Source organism: Periplaneta americana, chromosome 4, assembly GCF_040183065.1.
Source record: "Periplaneta americana isolate PAMFEO1 chromosome 4, P.americana_PAMFEO1_priV1, whole genome shotgun sequence".
NCBI classification, from domain to species: Eukaryota; Metazoa; Arthropoda; class Insecta; order Blattodea; family Blattidae; genus Periplaneta; species Periplaneta americana.
The window spans coordinates 190,175,367-190,201,568 of NC_091120.1; the positions used below are offsets into that span (position 1 = coordinate 190,175,367).

Sequence of the window (26,202 nt, forward strand, 5' to 3'; positions counted from 1 at the left end):
ATGAATACGAAAAACGTTAGTTCGCTGATCATCCACCGGAAGCCCGCGCTAATAATGTCTATGAATATGGCCCTAAATATCTTAACTGTAATACTCGCTCTATATTCTTTAACAGAGGCAGACAAGTAGTATTGCAAAACAGCAGTCAGCATATATGTAGCGGAAGAAGCTAACAAGCAAACATTCTGATGGGGGCAGATAAAAAAGTTATATTTTTCTTCCACCATGTTAATAATGTCAAAAGAAGTGCTTATACAAATTTTGGCCACTCGACTGTAATTACGAGGGTCGTAAAAAAGAAATTCGCCAGGGGACCGTTAACAGAAAGAAAACACAATGTCATTGGAAAAATTTATTGGAACAGACATAGCAATTGTTGAGCTATTTTGTAACATATTCCCCACTGGAATTGAGATATTTGTCATATCTTGGGATCGACAGAGAGGTGCAGACGGCTGTCAAACTCTGGTTCCGATCCCAAGCGGCTGACTTCTACGACAGAAGGATACAAAGATTGATCCCATGGTTTGACAAATGTCTCAATTCCAATGGAAGATATGTTGACAAATATCGCAACAATTGCTATATCTGTTTCAATAAATCTCTCCATGCAATTGTGTTTTTTTCTGTAAACGGACCGAGGGAAAATCACGTTCTGGACGGCCTCGTGATTGCAGTCGAGTGGCCAAAATTTGTGTAAGCACTTCTTTTGACATTATTAACATGGTGGAAGAAAAAAATTCAACTTTTTTTTTCTGCCTTCATATAAGCAATCTGAGAGAGGCTGCTCCCCGTCCCTGTTCTTGTTTCGAAGTTATAACTCCGTTTATAACAAATTCTAGTACAGACTCTTCTTTGACTATTGTGATGTTTTATATAGCGACCTAAGTGCTGAACTTTCCCAAAAACTTCAACGTGTACATAATGTCTGCGTCCGATTTATTTTCAATATCCGCCGACATGATTATATATCGGAATATTTTCTACGACTCTCCTGGCTCCGCTTGCAAGATCGACGATTAGTACATTCTCTTTGCCTGCTATATCGAATTATACATGATTCCACACCCAACTACCTTGCCTCTCGGTTTACTCTCCTAGCTTCACATCATAATCGTAATACACGTTCACAGCACAATCTGTTGCTATCAATACCACGTCATCAGACATCTCTGTACTCAAGTTCTTTCTCAATAGTCATGGCCCGCTCATGGAATTCGCTGCCGCTCGAAATCAGGGGTAGTCTTAGTCCTCAGTTGTTTAAAATTAGGTTGTTTAGAAACATTTTGAATGCAAAGAAGTAGTTTTTAGGTATAATTTTTATTTATTATTGTTGTTAATATTATTATTATTATTATTATTATTATTATTATTATTATTATTATTATTATTATTATTATTATTATTATTATTTTACACAGTCATTACTTTATTTTTCCATTAACACTTACATCTAGGTAATTGTCATTGTCTCAATGTAACACATGCTGTGCTGATCATACTAATTGTACTATTCCTTTAGTTGTGAGATTATATTCATATGTATTAATTATTTTTTATTACTGTTATTTTAAAGTTAATACTGATAGTGTATATGTATTCAATCTCTCTTTTTACTTAATTATGTTTATCATTATTTTAAGTTAATATTTGTATACCGGTATGTATTTTTCTGTATGTGATTTGATCCTGGTTGAGTGGAAGAGAAGGCCTGATGGCCTTAACTCTGCCGGGGAAAATAAAACTATTATTATTATTTTTCCCGATTCTGCACAAAATTGACTTACCTGGTTTCCCCCCTTACCATTCATGTTGAGAGTGGGAGTGAAGGGGTGGGACAGAAAATTCAATCGGCAATAGTTTTGAACTTCCCCCTCGAAAACTAAATCGACGTGTTTTCCTCAAAAGAATCAGTCCTACATATCTAAAATTATTCAAGGTGGGAAGTTTTGAAATGAACACACAGTATGTTAAGTAACTTTGAGCAGTAAGTAATATAATAATCGCTTCCTAAGATTTTAACCCCGTCTCGTCATTTTATTTCGTAGTATGTACCATTCAAAGAGTTTGTAATACTTACTAGAGACACATACCCGTGAGTGGCAGGCAAGAAAAATGTCACAAATTGAATCGGCTAGCATCCGCCATTAAAGGGAGTGTTTGCTGCGCGAAATTCGAAAACAGTACCACAATACATTGATGTAGCCTGGTGATAGACACTGTTTTAAACATCTTTTACAAAGGATGAGTCGTGATGAAATAAACATGAATGCAGAGGAGCGCTATATTTATTAAAGTGTTATAATGATTCATCTTTGGCGATATTCTAAAAAGTAAATTAAATCAACCATATACACTCGGGATAAGTATGTGAAATACTGAATAATGGCAATGTCAACATGAATTTTCAGTATTACTAGTATTGTTTTAAGGACACAATAATGGATATTTACTGTAATATTTAAAATGATCTATATTTCAGTCCTTTCATGCAAGGGAAGAGGAAGGTATATGGTGCTTTGAAAATATTTAGTGGTGAAATATGAGATCATAAAAATTCTGGAAGCTGATTTAAAATGTAATGAGAATAAATTTTATCATAAAACAATCTATTCATTGTGTAGTTGATGACCACCAAGATAGAGGTCAGTACAGACTTTTTAATACAATTAGTAGCGGTAATAAAAAGGCCTAGTAGTAGTGATAATAGTAGGCCTAGTAGTAGTGGTAATAGTAGGCCTAGTTTTGGTGGTATTAGTAGGCCTAGTAGTAGTGAGACCTAGTTAGTAGTAGTGGTAATAATAGACCTAGTAGTAGTGGTAATTTGTAGGCCTAGTAGTAGTGATCATAGTAGACCTAGTAGTAGTGGTAATAATAGACCTAGTAGTAGTGGTAATTTGTAGGCCTAGTAGTAGTGGTCATAGTAGACCTAGTAATAGTGGTAATAATAGACCTAGTAGTAGTGGTAATTTGTAGGCCTAGTAGTAGTGGTCATAGTAGACCTAGTAGTAGTGGTAATAATAGACCTGGTAGTAGTGGTAATTTGTAGGCCTAGTAGTAGTGGTAATAGTAGGCCTAGTTTTGGTGGTATTAGTAGGCCTAGTAGTAGTGAGACCTAGTTAGTAGTAGTGGTAATAATAGACCTAGTAGTAGTGGTAATTTGTAGGCCTAGTAGTAGTGGTCATAGTAGACCTAGTAATAGTGGTCATAGTAGACCTAGTAGTAGTGGTAATTTGTAGGCCTAGTAGTAGTGGTCATAGTAGACCTAGTAGTAGTGGTAATAATAGACCTATTAGTAGTGGTAATTTGTAGGCCTAGTAGTAGTGGTCATAGTAGACCTAGTAGTAGTGGTAATAATAGACCTATTAGTAGTGGTAATTTGTAGGCCTAGTAGTAGTGGTCATAGTAGACCTAGTAGTTGTGGTAATAATAGACCTAGTAGTAGTGGTAATTTGTAGGCCTAGTAGTAGTGGTAATAGTAGGCCTAGTTTTGGTGGTATTAGTAGGCCTAGTAGTAGTGAGACCTAGTTAGTAGTAGTGGTAATAATAGACCTAGTAGTAGTGGTAATTTGTAGGCCTAGTAATAGTGATCATAGTAGACCTAGTAGTAATGGTAATAATAGACCTAGTAGTAGTGGTAATTTGTTGGCCTAGTAATAGTGGTCATAGTAGACCTAGTAGTAGTGGTAATAATAGACCTAGTAGTAGTGGTAATTTGTAGGCCTAGTAGTAGTGATCATAGTAGACCTAGTAGTAGTGGTAATAATAGACCTAGTAGTAGTGGTAATTTGTAGGCCTAGTAATAGTGGTCATAGTAGACCTAGTAGTAGTGGTAATAATAGACCTAGTAGTAGTGGTAATTTGTAGGCCTAGTAGTAGTGATCATAGTAGACCTAGTAGTAGTGGTAATAATAGACCTAGTAGTAGTGGTAATAATAGACCTAGTAGTAGTGGTAATAATAGACCTAGTAGTAGTGGTAATAATAGACCTAGTAGTAGTGGTAATAATAGACCTAGTAGTAGTGGTAATTTGTAGGCCTAGTAGTAGTGGTCATAGTAGACCTAGTAGTAGTGGTAATAATAGACCTAGTAGTAGTGGTAATTTGTAGGCCTAGTAGTAGTGATCATAGTAGACCTAGTAGTAGTGGTAATAATAGACCTAGTAGTAGTGGTAATAATAGACCTAGTAGTAGTGGTAATTTGTAGGCCTAGTAGTAGTGGTCATAGTAGACCTAGTAGTAGTGGTAATAATAGACCTAGTAGTAGTGGTAATTTGTAGGCCTAGTAGTAGTGGTCATAGTAGACCTAGTAGTAGTGGTAATAATAGACCTAGTAGTAGTGGTAATAATAGACCTAGTAGTAGTGGTAATAATAGACCTAGTAGTAGTGGTAATAATAGACCTAGTAGTAGTGGTAATAATAGACCTAGTAGTAGTGGTAATTTGTAGGCCTAGTAGTAGTGATCATAGTAGACCTAGTAGTAGTGGTAATAATAGACCTAGTAGTAGTGGTAATAATAGACCTAGTAGTAGTGGTAATTTGTAGGCCTAGTAGTAGTGATCATAGTAGACCTAGTAGTAGTGGTAATAATAGACCTAGTAGTAGTGGTAATAATAGACCTAGTAGTAGTGGTAATTTGTAGGCCTAGTAGTAGTGATCATAGTAGACCTAGTAGTAGTGGTAATAATAGACCTAGTAGTAGTGGTAATAATAGACCTAGTAGTAGTGGTAATAATAGACCTAGTAGTAGTGGTAATAATAGACCTAGTAGTAGTGGTAATAATAGACCTAGTAGTAGTGGTAATTTGTAGGCCTAGTAGTAGTGGTCATAGTAGACCTAGTAGTAGTGGTAATAATAGACCTAGTAGTAGTGGTAATAATAGACCTAGTAGTAGTGGTAATTTGTAGGCCTAGTAGTAGTGGTCATAGTAGACCTAGTAGTAGTGGTAATAATAGACCTAGTAGTAGTGGTAATAATAGACCTAGTAGTAGTGGTAATTTGTAGGCCTAGTAGTAGTGGTCATAGTAGACCTAGTAGTAGTGGTAATAATAGACCTAGTAGTAGTGGTAATTTGTAGGCCTAGTAGTAGTGGTCATAGTAGACCTAGTAGTAGTGGTAATAATAGACCTAGTAGTAGTGGTAATAATAGACCTAGTAGTAGTGGTAATAATAGACCTAGTAGTAGTGGTAATAATAGACCTAGTAGTAGTGGTAATAATAGACCTAGTAGTAGTGGTAATTTGTAGGCCTAGTAGTAGTGGTCATAGTAGACCTAGTAGTAGTGGTAATAATAGACCTAGTAGTAGTGGTAATAATAGACCTAGTAGTAGTGGTAATAATAGACCTAGTAGTAGTGGTAATTTGTAGGCCTAGTAGTAGTGGTCATAGTAGACCTAGTAGTAGTGGTAATAATAGACCTAGTAGTAGTGGTAATAATAGACCTAGTAGTAGTGGTAATTTGTAGGCCTAGTAGTAGTGGTCATAGTAGACCTAGTAGTAGTGGTAATAATAGACCTAGTAGTAGTGGTAATTTGTAGGCCTAGTAGTAGTGATCATAGTAGACCTAGTAGTAGTGGTAATAATAGACCTAGTAGTAGTGGTAATAATAGACCTAGTAGTAGTGGTAATTTGTAGGCCTAGTAGTAGTGGTCATAGTAGACCTAGTAGTAGTGGTAATAATAGACCTAGTAGTAGTGGTAATAATAGACCTAGTAGTAGTGGTAATTTGTAGGCCTAGTAGTAGTGGTCATAGTAGACCTAGTAGTAGTGGTAATAATAGACCTAGTAGTAGTGGTAATTTGTAGGCCTAGTAGTAGTGGTCATAGTAGACCTAGTAGTAGTGGTAATAATAGACCTAGTAGTAGTGGTAATTTGTAGGCCTAGTAGTAGTGGTCATAGTAGACCTAGTAGTAGTGGTAATAATAGACCTAGTAGTAGTGGTAATTTGTAGGCCTAGTAGTAGTGGTCATAGTAGACCTAGTAGTAGTGGTAATAATAGACCTAGTAGTAATGGTCATAGTAGACCTAGTAGTAGTGGTAATAATAGACCTAGTAGTAGTGTTAATAATAGGCCTAGTAGTAGTGTTAATAATAGGCCTAGCTAGGGCATCAGCTATATTTTCACTAATTTCTTTGCATTTAATACAATCAAAAACTGGAAGTACATACTGTAGAAAACGGTAATTACATAATTAATTAATTTATTGTGAAACGAAACAGTTTTAGACATATAGTCTGAGGATTTTCTTATGCACTCTGCTGTTATAATCCACTGTAATATGATGGTACCTAACCCTTACATACATTGTTGAAATAAACCTTATAAACCTGATTAATGTGTTTCTGGAAAATCATTATCCAAGAAATATTCCGACATTCTGTAAACACATTCAAAGGAGGAACTGCATTTGGAACATTCTTCCAAATATTAAGATATACCTGCTTTCCTGGCCATCCTACAATAGTAGCTATGTTCGAACAATTATTTCCGGCGCAGTATTTCACCATTTTCTTATTATTTCCCTTCAAGTGTACTTATATTTATTCGTACTCCTCAATAAGCATGAACTGCTCGCACTCCCGGCGAAGCATCAACTCCCTTTAATGGCGGCCGAACAGCGGTTCAATTTTGTACGCGAAACTAGCGCCGTTGGTGTCTCTAGTTATATATTACAAACTCTTTGGTACCATTTGACGAACGTCTCGTAGTTTCTTAATGTCTTTACCACCGTGCATACCAAACTGACCAGGGTTGAAGCAGAAGGAGTGAGTAAAATGTAGCCTTGGCCTTCGGAACAATACCGGGTTGTAACAATAACTGTACGAGAATAGCGGTGGTGGTGGTGGTCGGGCCAAAGATAGGCAGCTGGTGGGATTCCAGCCCCGGCGGACAAGTAGGCGCCTGCACACCGATCTTATTCTAGAAATCAGAAGTAAAATAGGAATTAAGTGTAGCAATAGTCGTGATGGAGAGGCCGTCTCGTAACTCAGAAGAAAAAAAAATATAGTTTCTGGGCGCAGTCCAACAGAATTGGGCTTGCTGCACAAGGGGCCAACGATGATGAAAGAAAAAAAGATTGCAGAATGGAGTGTGACCGTCATGCCTTGGTTATGACGTCATAGCTGGGCTAGTGTTGGGAAACGAATAGTGACAGAAATATTGTAATTTGTTGCGTTAGTTTCATTGCAACCTTATTAATTTGGAAAGAAAGTTACTATTTTTGTTATTATTATTATTATTATTATTATTATTATTATTATTATTATTATTATTATTATTATTATTATTATTCAGTAAGGCGTTTGATGTAGTTCGACATTCTATTCTTTTGTCTAAATTAGATAATATAGGACTACCGGTAAGCTACGTAAGCTGGTTTGAAAATTATTTACACGATAGACAATCTAGTGTACGAAATTCGAATACTCTCTCTGATCCATTTAATATTATTTGTGGTGTGCCCCAAGGCTCAATTTTAGGACCTCTACTACTTTTAATCTCCATTGACGACATTTGCAAAAGAATAAGTTCTGGCTATCTATTATTCGTTGACGATCTTAAAATTTTTCGAAAAATCAATACTGTTGCTGACTGTCAATTTGTTCAGGATGACATTCATTCAATTACCAATTGGTCAGTTGATAACGGGATGGTGATTAATGAATCCAAAACTTACGTAATATCATTTTCAAGGAAAACCTCTACACTAAAATTTAACTATCATCTAAAAAATGTATTAATTAGCAGAAAAAAATTGTATAAGAGACCTCGGTGTATTAATTGATAATAAATTACATTTTCACAACCACATTGATTATATTTATAACCTTGCAATAAGAATGTTAGAAATAATTCGGTCAATTACTTATTATTTTTCAACACCTGACTCTCTTTTAATACTATACTATACATTAGTGAGATCGAAACTCGAATATGCATCTGTAGTTTGGAACTCTATTACTAGTTCTGATTCGGAAAAACTAGAAAATATTCAAAGGAAATTTATTTCATTATGTTCATACAGATTCCTGCCTAATAACTCTGGGTATAACTATGATCAAAAATGTGAGCGCTTTAAATGTCGAAGCGTGTATGCCAGACGTCATGATCTCGATTACTTATTCCTATGTAAGGTCCTTAAAGGTGACATTAATTGTCATCTTTCTTAAACAGTGTCAGCCTTCGTATTCCTATGAAGGACATGAGACATCACAAACTCTTCTATATTAGAAATTCTAAAACTTCCTCGCCTGTCTCCAGATGTATTAGACATGCTAACTTACATGTAGGCGATTTCGATTCATTCAATGTATAGAAGTATTAGAATATGGTAATGTCTTTGCTAATATTATTTGCATAATCCTTATACACAAATAGGTAGCAAGAATCAACTCCTTTCCCTAATATTTTATAGTTTTAATTCTTGTAAATTAATTATTGTAATCTATGTTCTTCATTTTGTTGTTAACTCAAGTATTTAATTTGTACCATAGTTGTTCATTTTAATGCATTAATTGTATCACAGTGCTGGACTTTTATCGGCCAATGGCTGTTGTCCAGCACATAAATATCAATAAATAAATAAATAAATTATTATTATTATTATTATTATTATTATTATTATTATTATTATTATTATTATTATTATTATTATTATTATTATTATTATTATTATTATTATTATTATTATTATTATTTGCACCTTGGAGGAGAAACAGTTATAAACTGTCAGCAGCTCTAAGTATTTACAATTAATTTTTACTTTCACAACATCAATGTATCTCAGAAGCAGAGACGTTGATGCTAAAAATTCGTTTTAATAATATTAATATAATTAATAATTGTAAATTCTTCGGTATTAGTTACATCCTAGTGTTCGGAGTTGCATTGTTCCGGACTGTGGACTAGTATTTGGATTCCCGACTGTACGGGTGAAATCTTGACGGGTGGTAACCCTAATCGTTACTCTGATTTTATCTTTAACGATATCATTATCGTTTTGTCATAATAAGCGTATTGTGGAAGTACTGTGTAGAGGTGCATATCGTACGGAACGTAGAGGATTAAAGCACGGTAGCCCAAAGAGGCAGTATCCCTACAATGGACGGCGGATCTTGCGTCACGCAACATAGAAGGTACCCTATTTTTAAAGACTAAGTTAATAAGAAATTGAATGACAAACTGGAAATGTATTTATTTAGTTATTTATTTACTTATTTATTTATATATTTATTTACTTATTCACCTATTTATTTACTTATTTATTTATTTATTTGTTTAATTATTTACTGTTTATTTATTTATTTACTTATTTATCTGTTTATTTATTATTTATTAACATATCTATTTACTTATTCATTTATTATTTATTTACTTATTTCATTAATTCATTCTTTATTTACTTATTTATTTATTTACTTATTTACTTATTTATTTACATATATATTTATTATTTATTTACATATTTATTTATTTACTTGTCCATTTATTTGTTTCTTTATTTTTATTTATTTATTCACTTATTTATTTATTATTTATTTACTTGTTTATTTATTTATTTACTTATTTATATGCTAGTTTATTTATTTAGTCTGGCAGGATTATGGCCATAAGGCCTTCTCTTCCATCCTGCCAGATAGCACATACAAATAGAGAAATTACAAACAGTGTCAAAAATAATTCAAATTAAATTAAAACTTTGTACAGAGAGTCAACAGGGTCAAAGAACGCTATATAGCATTTATTAAAGTAATACAAAAAAAAAGTTGAAATGACATTAATAGCAATTATGATAGTGATAATTATACGACTAATAATAATAATAATAATAATAATAATAATAATAATAATAATAATAATTTTTGGTAGGTTATTTTACGACGCTTTATCAACATCTAAGGTTATTTAGCGTCTGAATGAGATAAGGTGATAATGCCTGTGAAATGAGTCCGGGGTCTAGCACCGAAATAATAATAATAATAATAATAATAATAATAATAATAATAATAATAATAATAATAATTTTTGGTAGGTTATTTTACGACGCTTTATCAACATCTAAGGTTATTTAGCGTCTGAATGAGATAAAGCGATAATGCCGGTGAAATGAGTCCGGGGTCTAGCACCGAAATAATAATAATAATAATAATAATAATAATAATAATAATAATAATAATTTTTGGTAGGTTATTTTACGACGCTTTATCAACATCTTAGGTTATTTAGCGTCTGAATGAGATAAGGTGATAATGCCGGTGAAATGAGTCCGGGGTCTAGCACCGAAATAATAATAATAATAATAATAATAATAATAATAATAATAATAATAATAATAATTTTTGGTAGGTTATTTTACGACGCTTTATCAACATCTTAGGTTATTTAGCGTCTGAATGAGATAAGGTGATAATGCCGGTGAAATGAGTCCGGGGTCTAGCACCGAAATAATAATAATAATAATAATAATAATAATAATAATAATAATTTTTGGTAGGTTTTTTACGACTCTTTATCAACATCTTAGGTTATTTAGCGTCTGGATGAGATAAGGTGATAATGCCGGTGAAATGAGTCCGGGGTCCAGCACCGAAATAATAATAATAGTAATTTATTTATTTATTTAATGTGCTGTACAACAGCCAGTGGCCAATTACAGTTCAGCACAAATATAACAAAAACATAAAACAAAAATAATTATTACACATAAATATAATTACAATTACAATAATGACGATGAATGGATAACTAAGAATACTATGAGAGAATGTTAATTGAGTATAATGCCTAAAAGAATACATAAATGATAAATCGTTGCCAAGAGCAAACAAAGTCTATACATTGAAGGGATCGAATTCGCAGCCATGCATGTTGGCATTTTTAATGCATCTGGAGACTGGTGAAAGAAATTTCGAATTTCTAATATAGAAAAGTTTGTGGGCTCTCATATCTTTTGTTGGAATACGTAAGGTAATATTGTTTAAGAAAGAGTCACAGGATATATCACCTTTGAGGACTTTACAAAAGAACAGATAATCTAGCTCATGGCGTCTAGCATATAGATTTTGACAATTAAAATATTCACATTTTCTCTCATAACTATACCCGGAATTAATGGGCAGAAATCTGAATGAACATAAGGATATAAATTTTCTTTGTATATTTTCTAATTTAGCCGAGTCCGTAGTTGTAATCGAGTTCCAAACTACAGATGCATATTCGAGTTTCGATCGCACCAATGTATAGTATAGCATTAAAAGAGAATCGGGCGTGGAAAAAGAATAAGTTATTGACCGTATTATTCCTAGCATTCTGATTGCGTGATTGTAAATGTAATCAACGTGACTATGAAAATACAATTTACTGTCAAAGAATATTCCCAAATCTTTTACGCAATCCGTTCTGTTAATTAGTACATTATTTAGATAATAATTAAATTTCAGTGAAGAAGTTTTTCTAGAAAAGGTTATTACATTAGTTTTGGATACGTTAATTGTCATACCATTGTCTTCCGACCATTTAGCGACTGAATTAATGTCACATTGAAGTGATTGACAGTCAGTACTACTTTTGATTGTACGAAAAATGTTTAAATCGTCTGCAAATAATAAACAGTCAGAACTTATTCTTTTGCATATATCATCTATGAATATAATAAATAGGAGAGGTCCTAAAGTAGATCCCTGCGGGACTCCGCAATTTATATTATAAGAATAAGAGTGTATATTAAACAGTCTTACACATGAAACTCTATTACTTAAATAATTTTCGAACCACTTTACGTAGCTTACAGAAAGGCCAATATTTCCTAACTTATGAAGAAGGATATAGTGCGGAACTACATCAAAAGCTTTGCTGAAATCAAAATATATTGAATCAGTTTGTCCCTGCGTTTCAATTATTGGTACAATTTGATTTAGATATAATAATAATAATAATAATAATAATAATAATAGTAATAATAAATACATTACATGTTAAGAGTAAAACTGACAATAGAGTAATTACAATATTATGTGTTATGCCGAAGTTGCGCAAACTGACAGGTGTTTAACAAGCAATTCCAGGGACTAGAATGTGGTTCTGTAGTTTAATTGAATAAAAATGCGAGGACCCCGACAAAACCTTCACAATCTTGACTTTATCCTCCACATTTACCACTCCGCCATCACCGATATTTGAACTAGGGCCCGTGGACGTCATAATAATAATAATAATTTCCTGCTTAGATTTAAAAATCTATCCGGGCTTAAAAACTGAATTGAAGATTGCTTAATATCGTCAAAGCCCCTCTTCTTCATAGCGGTCGCGAGCTGCAGAAAAACAGACGGTAGATGCAATGAATAGATAATTGTATTCGTGTATCATTCACACTCATGTGATGATGTTCAGTAAGGAATCCTACGATCAGTTGTGATCACGATCACGAGACCGCGACACGTAAGTATGACGTCAATGAGACGCAAGTTGCTCGTCTGCTGTCTCACGCCCTGATGCAGCGCCTCTGCCATTGACCCAGCAGTGCAGCGTGTAACCACTGTACAACTCTGAGCAGTGTTGCCATGTCTTGTTAATGAGATTGCCCACATAGAATCTTGAAATTACCCGATTTTTCTCCAAAATACTCACTGTTCCAAAAATAATCGGCATGACCCTACAGACAACAATGACGTCTTTCAGAATCCACGTCAAATCCAGAGCGGCAGCAGCTACAAAGGCTACATACGATATCAGATCACTGAGTAGACTCTCCCTAAGTTCAGCTATGGCACTCTTCAGAACGAAAATAGTCCCCATCCTCACCTACGGGATCGAGATGATATGGGAAAAACTGAACAAGACCGACCTTCGCACCTTAGAAGCAGTGAAAGCACGATTCCTGAAAGCTGCACTGGCGTGTCTAAATACACACGCTCCAGACTAGTCTACGAGCTCGCAAAAGAGACGTTTCTGATAGAAGACCTGCGTCTAAAGTTCTCCCTGCCTGCCACAAACTGTTGGACAAAATTATTGGAAGAAAGGGAAGAGAAACGAAATAAGATATGGCTGGAGTTTTACTCAACGGAAGCAATAGTAAACCGATCATGGACGGACACGGATCAAGAACTTCGCCACTTTGTAACCTCCATGGCAGTACATGGCTACCACCACAAGCTCTGCAAATCAAACATTTACCACGACCCCAATCCAGAGTGTATATGTGAACTGTGCGACCTAACCTGCGATCGATACCACATCACCCAGTGCAAGAAGCTTGACAAACCAATAATCGAATACAGCAAGAACTAAAGTGGAATCCACTAAAACACTCCTGCACAGTTTGTGCGCATTTCATATTTCAAAAATAATCATAATGAAACATATAATTCAGAAATATCAAATAATTGGGCACCAAATTACAGGTTAAGTTAAAATTTAAAAACTACGAAATTACCTAGAAAAATTTACCTTACCAAACATTGCTTCTCAATGTGTCTTCAATAGGTTCAAGGGGAACACTTTCTCTCTTCGATTCTATGCCATCAATACAGCCATCTTTTTTCCGCCTGTTTCTATGGGCGGCTTTCTTACTCTTTAAGGCGCTAACACTCTGTCAACTGAGACATTAGAAAAAGGGAGAGTAAAGGAAGGAAAATAGCTCTCTGTGTATACTCTCGATTATCCGGGCTAATGACCAGGAAAAGCTACTAGAAATAACGGATAATACGCAAGTTTATTATTTTGCATGTACCATGTATAGAGGGAACCGTAAGTGATGTCATTAATTTTATAAGGTTATTCTCTGAGATATTTCAAACTAAAAAGTTTATTACAATATTGCACGTTTTTGCTCCCTTTTTCTGAGAAGAAAATTGCTTTATGTGAAACATTTCATAGCGTGTTTTGGGAAAGTCATTGATTGAATCCCCAAATACTCAGTCAGTTTAAGAGAGCAGTATTATGATAATGAATGATTGAAAGAATTTTAGTTTTACCCTTTATTCTAAATGTACAGAAATTTGACCCGAACAAATGTAACATTTTGAAATTCCTTTTCAGAACGACGAGTTGTATCTGTTGGGATTAAATTTCTGTACATTTAAAGGACTCAGGACTGAGTTGGAGGTATGTAGGTCTCCATGCTCCCAAAGAGCCTTCATGGCTTGTATCTGCTGCGTCTTTTCTGGTCTTCTTTCTTCTCTCCCTCTTTCTTTCTCTCTCTCTCTTTACCTCTAGTCTTTTTCTGTCTTCCTCTTCTTTCCCCTCTTTATTTATTTCTTCTTTTCCCGTTTCTTCCTCTTCCTTTCTTTGTCTCTCTGTGTCCATTCCTCGCCTCTCTCATCTTTCTCTCCTCTTCTCATACTCTTTTCCTCTTTACACTCTGTCTGATCTCTTCTTTTCTCTTTCTCATTTTCTTCCCCTCTGTCTTTCTCTGTCTCCATTTCTCTCTTTTACTCAGTCCCATTCTATTTCTCCCTTCCTTCTCTCTTTATACTCCGTTTCTTGTCTTCTTTCCTTTTCTCAGTCTCTTTTCTGTCACCCTTTATTTCACTCTCTCTTTATTTCTCTATCACTTGTTCTCTTTTGCTCTCTTCTCCTCTTATCCTTCCTCTCTTCCTCTGTTTCTTTCTTCTTTTCTGTATTTCACTCTCCCTTACGCTCTTCTCTCTCTTCTTTTTCTCTTTCTCTCTCACTTGATTCCTGTCTCTTTTCTCTTCTTCTTTCTCTCTCATACTTCCTTTATCTTTCTCGTTCTGTTTCGCGTCCTTTTTCTCTCTTTCTCTATATTTCTTCCATTCTATCTCTCTCCGTTTCTGTCTTATCTTTCTTTGTGCCTTCTTCATTTGATCTTTTCCTGTCTTACGTTTTGTTTATCCTTCTTCCCCAGTTTCTCTCTTTTATTCTCGTTCCCTCAATGTTATTATGATTATTAGATTATTATTATTATTATTATTATTATTATTATTATTATTATTATTATTATTATTATTATTATTATTATTGTTTAATTTGGTAGAGTTAAGGCCATCAGAATACAAATAGGTATATACAAAAAACAAATGCAGAGAGAAGTAAATAACAAAATCTATACTAATAATAAATCTGTAGCCAAAATTTTTCTGGTAATTTTCGATTTTCCAAAAATAATTGGTGTTAACATCTATAATTAATCATCCTGAAACCGAAAATCGCTTTTTTGAAATTTTTGTTTGTATGTCTGACTGTCTGTCTGTCTGACTGTCTGTCTGTCTGTCTGTCTGTCTGTCTGTTCGTTACCTTTTCACGCGATAATGGCTGAACCGATTTATATGAAAATTGGAATATAAATTAAATTCGTTGTAACTTAGATTTAGGCTATATGACATTCAAAATACTTTATTTAAAAGGGGGGTTAAAAGGGGGCTTGAATTAAATACATCGAAATATCTCCCTTATTATTGATTTTTGTGACAAATGTTACATGACAAAAGTTTCTTTAAAAATGATTTCCGATACGTTTCATTCCAAACAAAATTTTTATGGGACCAAATTGCACCAAAAACGGATGTTCTCTGAACCAAATGATCATATTTTAATTATTTGCATGTAATAACAATTAAGGAATATGTTAAAGGAATTATCATTGCACCAAATGACTGTTTTCTGGACCAAAATGATCGCATTTTAATTATTTAAATACAATTTAAGTTAAGTGACATATTAAACGATTTATCCTTCTACCAAACATGAATGTTCCCTGAACCAGATGTCCCATTTTAATTATGTAATTACTTTATATTTATTTCTAACAAGTGCAGCGGAGCGCAGGGCTACGGCTAGTATAGAAATAAAATTACAAATGCAAAAATTCAAGATGATAAGATCACACTTGGCACAAAAAGTACTATAGCAATATACTGACTGACATTTCTCCTTCCTCTTTGATATTTTCGTTCCTACTATCTTCCTTGCTTCCTCCAACCATATCATCTTCAAACCCACTAACCACTCACCGTCGATAACGGTTCCTTCTAGTAGTATTCAATTTTCGTCCCGTCATTCTCATGTTATAAATTGCTTTAGTATCATAAATTCGCCATGTCACTGCCATCCATTAATATCCACTCCGATTTAAAAGCAGCTATGCAACATATGCTCTTCAAGAGCTTTATTATATCTATGGAGCAGTGATAATACAATAATGTGACAGTGCTGAGTAAATCCTTCTCACAACTGCTTTGCCCACTGTAAGTATCGCTATATCTGTCAGAGTTCGAAGCTCAACTATCAGCTGACAGAGATGCGGATCAAGCCACTAAAAATTAATTGAAATGGCCATATGTTTACAAAAAATTTGAGTTAATAACTTATGCTGCGTGAGAGATACGACTTCACGTGACGTCTAGCCTGGAGTTGCCAATTAAATTAACACTGACCACTGTTTACAGATGGGCAGCGGCTTTGTTTTTTCCTATCGGTCGGTCAATGCCCACAGAATGGAAGTATACGGAAGTGTATCGCGATTCATCACATACCTTCGTCTGCCACATTGTTTTGAACACAGGTACGCCGCAACATGCAGACAATCTCCCCTGCGTGATTGTTGATATCTCTCTTCTGTCAAAGATTACACAAGATAACTGTTCGTAAGCTGGAGATCGTGATAAAGAAATCGGTACAATTGTATGATACAACTGAGTCTATAGTTTGCAAAACAACACAAGTCCACATTTTTATCATAGCAAAGGGTAGAAGTAAGCGATATTTTACTACTTAATTAACTTATTATTCCCAGAACATGAATTTTACCAGCAATCGAAAAGTATTGGGATTAAATCTGAATAAGGAACAAAAAAAAAGTTTCCTTCCCGGGCAGGATTCGAACCACGAAAGTCTTAGTTACCAGCCTATCGTGCTCTGTCCCGAACTCTTCTCCCGTTCACAATTCCTTCCAGTGCATCCTTCAGTATGCAGTTTCTTCTCAGCCAGTATCCCGGCCAATTCCTTTTCCTCTTTTTTTTTATTAGGTTATTTTACGACGCTGTATCAACATTTAAGGTTATTTAGCGTCTGAATGAAATGAAGGTGATAATGCCGGTGAAATGAGTCCGGGGTCCAGCACCGAAAGTTACCCAGCATTTGCTCCTAGTGGGTTGAGGAAAAACCCCGGAAAAAACCTCAACCTGGTAACTTGCCCCGACCGGGATTCGAACCCGGGCCACCTGGTTTCGCGGCCAGACGTGCTGACCGTTACTCCACAGGTGTGGACCTTTTCCTCTTCCTGATCAGTTTAAGCATTATTCTTTCTTCACCCACTCTTTCCAACACAGCTTCATTTCTTATTCTGTCTGTCCATTTCACATTTTCCATTCTTCTCCATATCCACATTTCTAATGCTTCATTTCTCTTCATTCCGTCCTATGATAAAGTTTCTATGCAAGATAAAGTGTAAAAAAAATGAATCCAAATACACTGGAAGAACTGAGAAATAGCATCAGGGTAAACATCGCCTTCATTTCTCAAAGAGTTCTGTTGGTGGTGATGGATGATATTTCATTTTAAATTGGCTTGACAACTGTGTATTGTGACATGGGCCACTTTAATACTGCTGCCGCTGCAGAGTTTAATTGAGCCAATTGAATCACAACACTTTAGAAGTAACATCAGTTTGTTGACAGTGAATTTCGAGGACACCCAGCGAGTCACTGCAGCCGTCTAATAGATTGCCACTGATTGCAGCCATTTATTGAACAACTTCTTCTGTTTATTTCAACAATCACTTCTTTCCTGCTTGCTCATTTGTTTTTATTTCTCTCTATATTTCTTGTTTTGTATTTGTTTTTATTTTTCTCAACATTATTTCGTGTTTCTTCTTTTTATTTTTTTAAGTTTCTTTTCCTTAATATAACTCCGTCACAATTTCCCGTTCTTCCTTCATCCCGATTCTCTTTACATATTTCTTCTCTCATTCTTACTTTATTCCCTCTGTTTCCATTTTATTTTGTTACATTTTCCTCCTGGCTCCATTTATCTGTTTCCCATTCTTTTTCTATTAGCTTTCCTTCAACGCATTCAATCTATTTCCTTTTCTTTTGGGTTTAGTTCTTCCATATTCCCTCCTGTTGTAATTTCTACATTTTCTTAATTTCTTATGTATTCTGCTGTGATTTTTCTTTATTATTATTGTTATTATTTCTCATTTTTTCGTTTATTCTTCCCTTTTTGCTTGCAATCATCCTTTTCTTTCCCCCAGCTTTTGGTTTATTATTCCTTTCTTCTTTTGTTCTCTCTCCTTTTTCTCTCGTTCTGCATTTCTCCAGTCTTCTCTTTTGTTGTCTTTCTCCATCTACCCCATGTTAGTTTCTGACATTTCATCCATTGATTTTTTTTCTTTTTTATATTTCTTACTCATTTCTTTATTTCTCCTTTCTCTTTTCTTCCCATCTTTTCGTCTAATTTTATTACATTTCCTTTCACCTTTCTCTCCATACAGTTAATTTTTCTTTGATTCATTCTTTCTTTCGCTCCTTCGTTCCATACTTCTCTCTTTTATTGACGCTTTTCTTCTTCTGTTTAATATTTTTTCTACCTATTATTTCCTCTCCTGTATTCTTCACCTGACATAATTAGGAACATTAAATTCAGACGTTTGAGATGAGCAGGGCATGTAGAACGTATGGGCGAATCCAGAAATGCATATAGAGTGTTAGTTGGGAGGCCGGAGGGAAAAAGACCTCTAGGGAGGCCGAGACGTACATGGGAAGATAATAATAAAATGGATTTAATGGAGGTGAGATATGATGATGGAGAATGGATTAATCTTGCTCAGGATAGGGACCGATGGCGAGCTTATATAAGGGCGGCCATGAATCTCCGGGTTCCTTAAAAGCCACTAAGTAAGTATTATTATTTCTCTTTTTTTTCGTTTATTCTTCCCTTTTTGCTCGCAATCATCCTTTTCTTTCCCCCAGCTCGATGTACATTCTCTGTTTTTGTTTATTATCCCTTTCTTATTTTGTTTTCTCTCCTTTTTCTCTCGTTCTGCATTTCTCCAGTCTTCTCTTTTGTCGTCTTTCTCCACCTACCCCTTTTTTCATATTTCTTTCTCATTTCTTTATTTCTCCTTTCTCTTTTCTTCCTATCTTTTCGTCTCCTTTTATTAATTTTCTTTTCATCTTTTTCTCCACACAGTTCATTTTTCTTTGATTCTTTCTTTCTTTCCTTCGTTCCACACTTCTCTCTTCTTCTATTTAATATTTTTTCCACCTGTTATTTCCTCTCCTTTCTTTCTGAAATATCTCTCTTTGCATTCCCGTCTTATTTCGACGTGAAACGTCTGTGTTCGTGGTATAAGAAAGAAAAATGGTAACGTTTCGACAAGAAAGGTTTACTCTGACGTCACACATGGTATCATGGAAGCAGAAGTGGAAGTGGTTTTCCACGCAGTCCGTCTCAGTCCATCCTCTATTTAATGTGCCTCGATGTTTTTACCTCATGTAATAGCTAATAGGTTACGTACACTTTCATCTTTTCCCTTCAACATTCTTTAACGTTCCCTCATATGGAACGGCGCAAATCTGAGTTAGACGAGTGGCCAACAGGTTTGGAACTTACATAGGCACTTCCACTAAGTCCCAACTTCCTTTATAAGAATGTGTTTTCGCGTTCCATACATTTACCTCATTCATTCATTCTTTTATTCTGTATATGATAGTTCCCTCACTACTTGCAACATCGTTGTCTTCTTTCATTTGTTTATCTCGCTCATATTTCTTGCAAAATGTTTGTATTTATGGACACTTTTCTTTTGTTCCCGTTGCTAATCAACGCAGTTAGAGATAATTATTGGTAATTATAGTCACTTATCTGTACATAACTGGTTTCTGTTACTCTGTCATACGTGAGTATACATATCTTTGCTGCAATTACTGAGTCTTTGTAACAGTGGCGGAGCGTGAAACCAAGACCAAAGCTTGCACTATGCAATTACAGTACTTTAATTTCTGTCAAGAAAGTGGGCGTGGTCACACATTATTCCTTATTATTATTATTATTATTATTATTATTATTATTATTATTATTATTATTATTATTATTATTATTATTATGTTAGGAGAAAATACACAAACGATTAGGGAAAACACGGAAATTTTACTTGAAGCAAGTAAAGCGATCGGTTTGGAAGTAAATCCCGAAAAGACGAAGTATATGATTATGTCTTGTGACCAGAATATTGTAAGAAATGGAAATATAAAAATTGGAGATTTATCCTTCGAAGAGGTGAAAAATTCAAATACCTTGGCGCAACAGTAACAAATATAAATGACACGCGGGAGGAAATTAAACGCAGAATAAATATGGGAAATACCTGTTATTATTCGGTTGAGAAGCTCTTATCATCCAGTCTGCTGTCCAAAAATCTGAAAGTTATAATTTATAAAACAGTTATATTACCGTTTCTTCTGTATGGTTGTGAAACTTGGACTCTCACTCTGAGAGAGGAACATAGGTTAAGGGTGTTTGAGAATAAGGTGCTTAGGAAAATATTTGGGGCTAAGCAGGATGAAGCTACAGGAGAATGGAGAAAGTTACACAACACAGAACTGCACGCATTGTATTCTTCACCTAACATAATTAGGAACTTAAAATCCAGACGTTTGAGATGGGCAGGGCATGTAGCACGTATGGGCGAATCCAGAAATGCATATAGAGTGTTAGTTGGGAGACCGGAGGGAAAAAGACCTTTAGGGAGGCCGAGACGTAGATGGAAGGATAATATTAAAATGGATTTGAGGGAGGTGGGGTGTGATGATAGAGACTGGATTAATCTTGTACAGGATAGGGACCGATGGCGGGCTTATGTGAGGGCGGCAATGAACCTTCGGGTTCCTTAAAAGCCATTTGTAAGTAAGTAAGTATTATTGTTATTATTATTATTATTATTATTATTATTATTATTATTATTATTATTATTATTATTATTATTATTATTATTATTTCCTTTTACTGGCTTTTAAGGAACCCGGAGGCTGTGAGTCAGTCTACCACTATCATATAGCATACAGAGTTACCTTCTGCTTTTATGGCACCCGAACTGACTGGTATTCCACCCTAACAAACCCTTTCTCTGCCCGGCGCTTTCCTGAGATCTGCTAACAGTAATATTTCCCGAGGCTTCAGAAGGTATTTCTGTCGAACACTGCATACAGGGGATATAATTGCATGCAAGCTAACCTGATTAGACGTACGGTCTTACTAATAAACCGTGTATAGTTTTTATACGAGACTTATACAGAGTTGAGACAGAAAACGTTACTAATAAACCGTGTATAAGCGAGAGTTGTATAAACAATCTGTAACTATACAATAGGAAATGCTTTGCAGTAGTTATGTATACGAAACCCCTTGTTTAAGCGTTTTATATAGAGCAAAAATGGCCGCCCCTCTAACAGCTTTTCGTATCGACTGTCATTTTATGATGATGGTTGCCTTGTAACCACAGAAGAACAAACCAAAGAGCACAGAATAATTAGAATAATATTGCTGTAGCTTGTACTCTTTGACCAAAATATTGTGTGGCAATCGATCAGAGCCAGTTGTACTATCGATTCATAACACGGCACACTAGAGCGCTCTACCGGATGCAATAGACAATCTCAGATATTCTATTACCTTTCGTAATGAAGTAATGACGAAACTATGACGTAGCTGTGTAACAGTTATACCTCAGTCTACTATATACAGTCGCGAAGCTTGAGGTGATTTTTTGCAAATCTCGCGATAAAGCGCTCCAAGCGGTTAGAAACTAGAAACAATAGACTGTCCACGGTCGACTTTGGACTGTGTCGTATTTCCTTTGAGTGCTAGCTCGTTGCATATTTCACATTGATGCTTGTGAAATGTTCGTTATTGGTTGTAATGGAAATGTTAATGGCTAAAATACAATAATTGGAATAATAATATTTTACTAGAGACATAGAAAAATTAAGTTTGTTTTAATGAAATGTATTGATCACGTTTTATTTTCAATTCTGGTGGGATTATTATTTCTGAGGCCTACTTTTTTTTTTCAAAAGATATGTTTTTAATTATAACTGTTAATTTTGTTGTTATTTTTATTTGTTACTTTACTAGAGCCGTAGAAAAAGTCTGTTACAATAAAATTTATTGATCACGTTTTATTTCCAATTCTGGTGTGATTATTATTGCTTAACCTCATCCCACTTTGGTAACTAAGTAAGCCTACACTACGAGTACCGGTACACGTAAGTTATTCCATTAATTCATACTTCCATTATTATTGTTGTAAAGGGGAATGCAAATTAATATTTATTGGTTTCATAGTTAATTATCGCCATAATCTTGAATGAGTGAAGCGATTATAGTAAATTTCAGTTCGTTTTGCACAAAACGTATTTCTTGCAGGTATCTTCGAGTTTATGGTGGAATTTAATATACTTCATTAAAATAATAAATTAACTTTATGCATTTAATATTTCAATAATGGAAGGAAGGTGTTATTTTTCCAAAAGAACACAACGAAAGTGTAACATATTTTGTCGTGTACTAGGAGAGAGATCTGCGATGATGAGGCGATTGTAGCGATCCTAGTGGTGGGCAACTACCCATGTTTGCATTTTTACTACATATTTAGCTTCGTGACTGTATATAGTAGACTGTGGTTATACTATTATACACGACGTATGTAGTGATTATTAGTAAGGAATTTACACACGACTTATAAACTAGCTACTCATTGTATAAGTATAAGACAGTTAAACGTCTGTATATAGAGGTTTTATTAGTAAGACCGTTAAACTATTTAACATTTACGCAGAAAATAAATAGAAATAAAATAGTAATAAATAGTAACAGTAATAAGCTTAATAATTTGAATAATGCTCTGAACTTTCATCACTGTTTTGTAACACACTTTCTTTTTTCTTTGCAGGTAAGTGTTATCTCTGAACAGAAGCTAATGCATATCCCACCGAGCGGTAAGTCCTGCAAGCAACTGTGCAGCTACATACATTGCTGAATGTAGTACAGTGAAACCTGTTCAAATCGGAACCTGAATAATCCGGAATCCTGTCTATTTCGGAACAATTTATTGGTCCCGGCGAAATTTGTATGTATTATGTGTAATTTTTCCTGAATAAAACGGAAACTGTCCAACGCGGAAACGGAAACTGTCTGCTACTGTTCAAAACGGAAACAATATTTTGGACACACTATATTTTGTAACTATATTTTGAAACAGGGCGTAATTTCAAGGAATATACGAAATATGTAGGTCACCAAGATAAAAACAAGTTTTCTTTGCAAAATTCTAGCGGGTACGAGGGTGTGTTGGCCTGTCGGTCATAAATTTTATTACCCTGTTGACTAGGCAGACGAGTCCCTTCAAAGATTTTCAATGCTTCACACCCGTATACTGTCGTAGCTAAACAGAGCGCAAGTGTAGTGATTTCCAGGTTAAAAAAAAAAGTTGCATAAAATGTGGCATTAACATTAAGTGATGAAGTAAAAGTTATCGAGATAAAGGAAATTAGAAACAAAGTCTATGTGAAATAATATTGAAGTACAGTTGTGGAAAACTCAGGTGTGACACTTTAAAAAATAAAGATCATAATGAGTGAGTGGCGTGCGGCCAATATTGGTGACACAAAAGGAACCAGAAAGCAACTGTTTATGTGGAAATAAATGAACTGTTGTGGGAGTGGGTTCTTCAAAGAACAAGCCAATTTCTGGATCTATTCTGCAAAGCAAGTTATTGAACTGCGAAAGAAATGACATAAATCAGAATTCAAGGCTTCTAATAGATGGCTCCTAGTCCAATTAATTAATAATGTGCAGTGATATGCAGTACAGTATTAGAGTATAGTGTTAGATATTAAATAGAATGAGATTAGTAAGCTTTAGTAATGTTTAATGACTAATGATTGAGTTACGATAATATTTATACAGAAAATGAGATTTTAATCAAGATGATTTACCAACGTAATAAGCGACAGAAAGCTGATTTAATGTGATGAATGTTAAATGGAATATTTTGTACTTCTTGCAGTTTGCGGCATGTCATTTTGTTTTTCATGTATATGAATGACAAAATATTCCACTTTAATGTCACACCTGAATAATACGGAAACCTGTCCACAACGGAAAAAAAATTAGGACCATGTCACTTCCGTCTTGAACAGGTTTCACTGTATTTGAATCTATTTGCAAGAGAGTACGATTACCTGCTGCACATGGAGCATATGAACGGCGACTTGTTGCTTGCATTATTTTATTTCTTCTAGGAAGGAATTCGAGGTTTCCTCACATCGATCGAGATGCATGCACGTTAGCTTTTGGTTTTGTATACGGGAGTTTCGGATTCAGCGCCCGAGGTTAGATATCACACTCGAAGTTCTTCTTTAAACTTTTTCTGTTTCGATAATAGAATACGGCTATCCAAACGGCTAGAGTTTGTTGTCGGTATAGGAGACCACAGAGAAGTTTCTGGCTGACAAAAGCGGTAGTGAGTAGATATTATAGACGTGCCACCACCCTTCAAACTTTAATTTCAGAACTTATTCATGATTAACAACAATAGTAACCATCACCATATTTTGCCTTGTTTTCATTCCGCAGTTCCTTTATAATCCATTAACATTTTTGCCATCCGCTTCCACTCCCATATATCGACGACTATTTCTTCAAGATCCACTCCAATTTTCATTATCCGTTTATCCTCCCACAATTCTTCTTCAAAATTAATTATCAATTTTATGTTGTGTTTCGCCTACCGCAATTCTACCATCTCTTAAATATATATCATCTTTACAAACAGTTTCGCTATAAAACGACACAATAGTAATAATTCGCAAATGTGTTCATATTTCGCTATTAGAACTCTATTTCGCGATTTGTCGCGCTTGTTTTATCCACATATTATTAATCAGAATCGTAAAGATTAGTAAAAATCTATTGTGTATCTATTATGTCGTGATTTTCGAGATCTCCGTAAATACCCGACCTTGTGGATACATAATAATCTATACTATTAATAAATCTGTAGCCGAAATTTTTCTGGTAATTTTCGATTTTCCAAAAATAATTGGTCCTAACATATATAATTAACCACCCTGAAACCGAAAATCGCTTTTTTGAAGTTTTTGTTTGTATGTCTGTCTGTCTAGCTGTCTGTATGTTTGTTACCTTTTCACGCGATAATGGATGAACGGATTTCGATGAAAATTGGAATATAAATTAAGTTCGTTGTAACTTAGATTTTAGGGTATATGGCATTTAAAATACATTATTTAAGAGGGGGGTTATAAGGGGGCCTGAATTAAATAAATCGAAATATCTCGCTTATTATTGATTTTTGTGAAACATGTTACATAACAAATGTTTCTTTAAACGTAATTTGCGATAAGTTTTATTCCTTGAAAAATTTTGGTAGGACTGATATTTAATGAGATAAATGAGTTTTAAAATTAAAATAACTGCCATCTAAGGCCGTATAATGAAATAAAAAACAAATGACTTCGTCTATAAGGGGCCTTGGACAGCAACAATCGAAAGCTATGAAAGATAGCCTACAGAGAATGTTTCTGTGTTTGTATGAAGTGATATCGGAAGCTAAATTAACCGATTTGTATAATTAATTATTATTTCACCATTGGAAAGTGTAGTTTCTCTCGATGGACATAATGCTATAATGTTATTACAGTAACTTCTGATATAATATAATATAATATAATATAATATAATATAATATAATATAATATAATATAATATAATGTAATATAATATAATATAATATAATATAATATAATATAATATAATATAATATAATATAATATAATATAATATAATATAATATAATATAATATATAATATAATATAATATAATATAATATAATATAATATAATATAATATAATATAATATAATATAATATATAATATAATACAATATAATACAATATAATATAATATAATATAATATTATATAATTTAAGTTATTTGAAGGGTTCGGAACCATAGTGGGCCAAACGCCATTTACTGAATACGTAGAAAACAAGGGTTAAAATTAAGTTATTATCGTAATTCAATGGAAACCTATAACAATTACAATAAAATAAAGTATACACATTAAATCTAAATGATGTCAATGTTCATTAAACTATGGTTGCATGTAATAAAAATTAAGAAACATGTTAAAGGAATTGTCATTGCACCAAATGAGTGTCTCTG

General features: G+C 34.2%; 1 protein-coding gene across 1 annotated transcript in view; it reads left to right on the forward strand.

Annotated features, from left to right (window-relative positions):
• LOC138698540 (uncharacterized) overlaps positions 1-26,202 on the forward strand; it is a 791,920-nt gene that overhangs the window by 206,878 nt on the left and 558,840 nt on the right. Inside the window, exon 2 of the mRNA XM_069824545.1 lies at positions 22,909-22,954. Coding sequence (XP_069680646.1) covers positions 22,936-22,954 — 19 coding nt within the window. The 5' untranslated portion in view covers positions 22,909-22,935. The remainder of the gene's footprint in view (positions 1-22,908; positions 22,955-26,202) is intronic.